This window comes from Octodon degus, unplaced genomic scaffold, assembly GCF_000260255.1.
Source record: "Octodon degus isolate 3935 unplaced genomic scaffold, OctDeg1.0 scaffold00043, whole genome shotgun sequence".
Taxonomy (NCBI): Eukaryota; Metazoa; Chordata; class Mammalia; order Rodentia; family Octodontidae; genus Octodon; species Octodon degus.
In genome coordinates, this window is record NW_004524619.1 from 4094524 (window position 1) to 4097164 (window position 2641).

A 2641-nucleotide genomic window follows, 5' to 3' on the forward strand; every position below is an offset into this window, starting at 1 on the left:
GCTTATTCTACTGAGCCATCTCCCTGGCCCCTCCCTTTTTTTTTTTTTTTTTTTTTTATACTGGTTACATATTCAAATGATATTGTAGATATATTGGGTTTGCTAAAATGTATTTTAAAATTAATTGCACCTGCTTCTTTTAATTTTGTGATGTAACTATTAACTTTTAAATAACACATGAGGCTTGGTATATTTCTGTTGAATATCACTGTCCTAGAAATGATATTTTTCCATAAGGAATGGGGGCCCTTTTCAATAAAGAATATACCTGCTCCTTTCTTCAAACCTCTCCCTCTCCCTCTCCCTCTCCTTCTCCTTCTCCCTCTCTCTCTTTTTTTGTTTTTTGGGCAGGGTTTCACTATACAGCTCAAACTTGTAATGATCCTCCTGTTTTCAGCTTCCCCAGTGCTGGGATTATAGGCGCGCACCACCACGCCTGGACTCGGTCACTGGCTCAGCGCACTCCAGGAGCAGGGCTGGTGCAGCGTGTGGTGCCAGCAATCAAACCAGTCCCTGCACTTGCCTCAGCAAGCGCTTAGTCTGCTGAGCTATCTCACCAGCCCTGTCAAACATCTCTTGACAGCATGAGAGGCAAAGAAGTGAGGTTCTAGCCACTCATGAGCTGTGTGGCTCCTAGAAAGCAATTCTATCTTTGTGGACCACAGCTCCTTCATTTGTAAAGTAGGAGATTGAACTACTTCCCACAAATGTCTTTCTCAACTAGAATGCTCTAGGAATGCAGCTCTTGTTCTCTCTTTATCTGTTATCTACCTGTTTATCTGTCTATTATCTACCTATCTATCTATCTATCTATCTATCTATCTATCCTCTATCTCCGTATTGTTGAGACAGGTCTCACCATGGAGCCCAGGCTGGCCCTGAACTTATGATCCTTCTGCTTCATTTTCATCTCTTTTGAGGCCTCTGATCTCTTTGAGAGTTGGGCAAAACATGCGCCCCTCTTGAGGAAATGCTCCGATGCTATGTACAGAATTACTGTGCACAAGGCCTATAGATTCCTACTCTAAAGTCTACTTCTGGTTCCTCCCTCTATCATAAAACTGAATTGGTCTGAGAAGTCAGGATTGTCAAGCCCAGAGGTGCAGCTGGTGTTAATGAGTACATGGGCACAAGGTCTAAAACAAAAATTAAACTACAGCAAAAACAACTATGACAAACTCCAAATCTAGGTTTATTTGCTCATTTCTTGATACTGTTGGGGATTATATGCAATCTTGATTTTTTTACCATTTATATATTTATTTGCTTATTGTCTTTTTGAGACAGAGTCTTGCTGTGCAGTGCAGGCTGTCCTTCAGCTCATTTTGTAGCCCAGGCTGGCCTTGAGTTTATAACGATCTTCCGGCCTCAGCTTCCCAAATGCTGGAATTACAGGTGTGTGCCACTATGCCCAGCCCTGATTTTTTTTTTTAAAGGAAGTTTTAAACTTGTAAACTTTGAAAGCAAAGTAGCTGAGGTTAAACAATAGAGCTTTCCAAAGCTAAGTGTGCTCAATGGAACTCAGTTTTTCTGCATAAAATACAAAAACAACTTCCTCAGGCTCCTTGGTGGGAACAAGACTGTCCTGACGACCTGCCTACGCAAGCTGAGCCTTCTCGGTTGTAACACCCCCTTTTCTCCTTGGCAAGGGCTCAGGGACCTCCACGCGCTCTTCTAGGTGCAGGGTCAGCTCCCGCCCAAAGGTCTCCTGGGAGGCGCACACAGTGTAAAGGAAGCCATCCTCGTCCTTCTCGTTCTCGTACACCTCCGAGATGGGCGAAGACACGCTCATCATGCTGTAGCCAACCAGCAGGAAGAAGGCCTGGTTGGTGTTGAACTGTAGGCGCTGCCTGAAGATCCTGATGAGCTTGCTCATGTTGACGTGGTCGGGGACCAGGAACTTTGTTTTGTTCAGGACATGCAGCTGCTTCTCGCCCTTGTATTGCTCTATGATCACCCGGAGCTTGGTGGGATGCTGCTCTCGAATGAGCCCGACGTCTTCTACTCTTTGTTCGAAGGTGTGGCGCTGCTTGAAGGTCTTTTCCGATGGCATTGTGCTGGGGTAGGGGTGGGGGACGGCTCCGGATCTGGTGATGGCAACCCCTGATTATTTTTTAAAGTCTGGCAATATGATCTCAGACAGAGTGAGTGGAAAATTGGCCCAGGTTGGAAACTTTACCTTCAGTGAAGCAGCAATCCCTCATGTGTTGCAGGACTTGCTCTCCATTGCCCAGTGTCGCAGTCACTTCTGTATTTTGTCCCTTATAGCAATAATGCCTAAAATTGGTGGATCTAGCCTGAACTCAGGGGCAGCTGAAGGTTCTGCTCTTAGGGAAGCAAGATTTCTGAAAGGTGCTTTGCACACACTGGTTCCTTCCCTCTGTTCTAGCCTTCTTGAAGACAGGCAGGGCTGAAGCGAGCCTACCCAGACAGAGAGGACCAGGAAGGATTCAGTGACCTGCTTTATCCGTGGGCTTAAGAGAGTGCTGGTTTGGGGAGTCCTGAAATCTACATTTAGAGAGAAAATCCTGATGTCCTTTCCTTGCCCTTTATACACCTTTCTCCTGGAAGGCAAGGGGAACTCACAACTTCTGTCTCTTTCATTTTGCAGTACCCATATTGACAACAACAACAACAACAA

At 45.5% G+C, this 2641-nt stretch overlaps 2 protein-coding genes across 2 annotated transcripts in view; both read right to left on the minus strand.

Annotated features, from left to right (window-relative positions):
- Nucleotides 1-2641, minus strand: part of Galnt15 (polypeptide N-acetylgalactosaminyltransferase 15) — a 48818-nt gene that overhangs the window by 18932 nt on the left and 27245 nt on the right. The gene's annotated exons all lie outside the window — the stretch shown is intronic.
- LOC105742222 (microtubule-associated proteins 1A/1B light chain 3 beta 2-like) lies at nt 1516-2546 on the minus strand. Its single transcript, XM_012514812.2, has one exon. The coding sequence runs from the start codon at nt 2051-2053 to the stop codon at nt 1598-1600; it is 456 nt and encodes a 151-aa protein (XP_012370266.1). The 5' UTR covers nt 2054-2546; the 3' UTR covers nt 1516-1597.

Excerpts from the sequence above, each read along its gene's own strand:
- LOC105742222 (XM_012514812.2), bottom strand. The coding sequence starts at position 2,053 with ATGCCATCGGAAAAGACCTTCAAGCAGCGCCACACCTTCGAACAAAGA.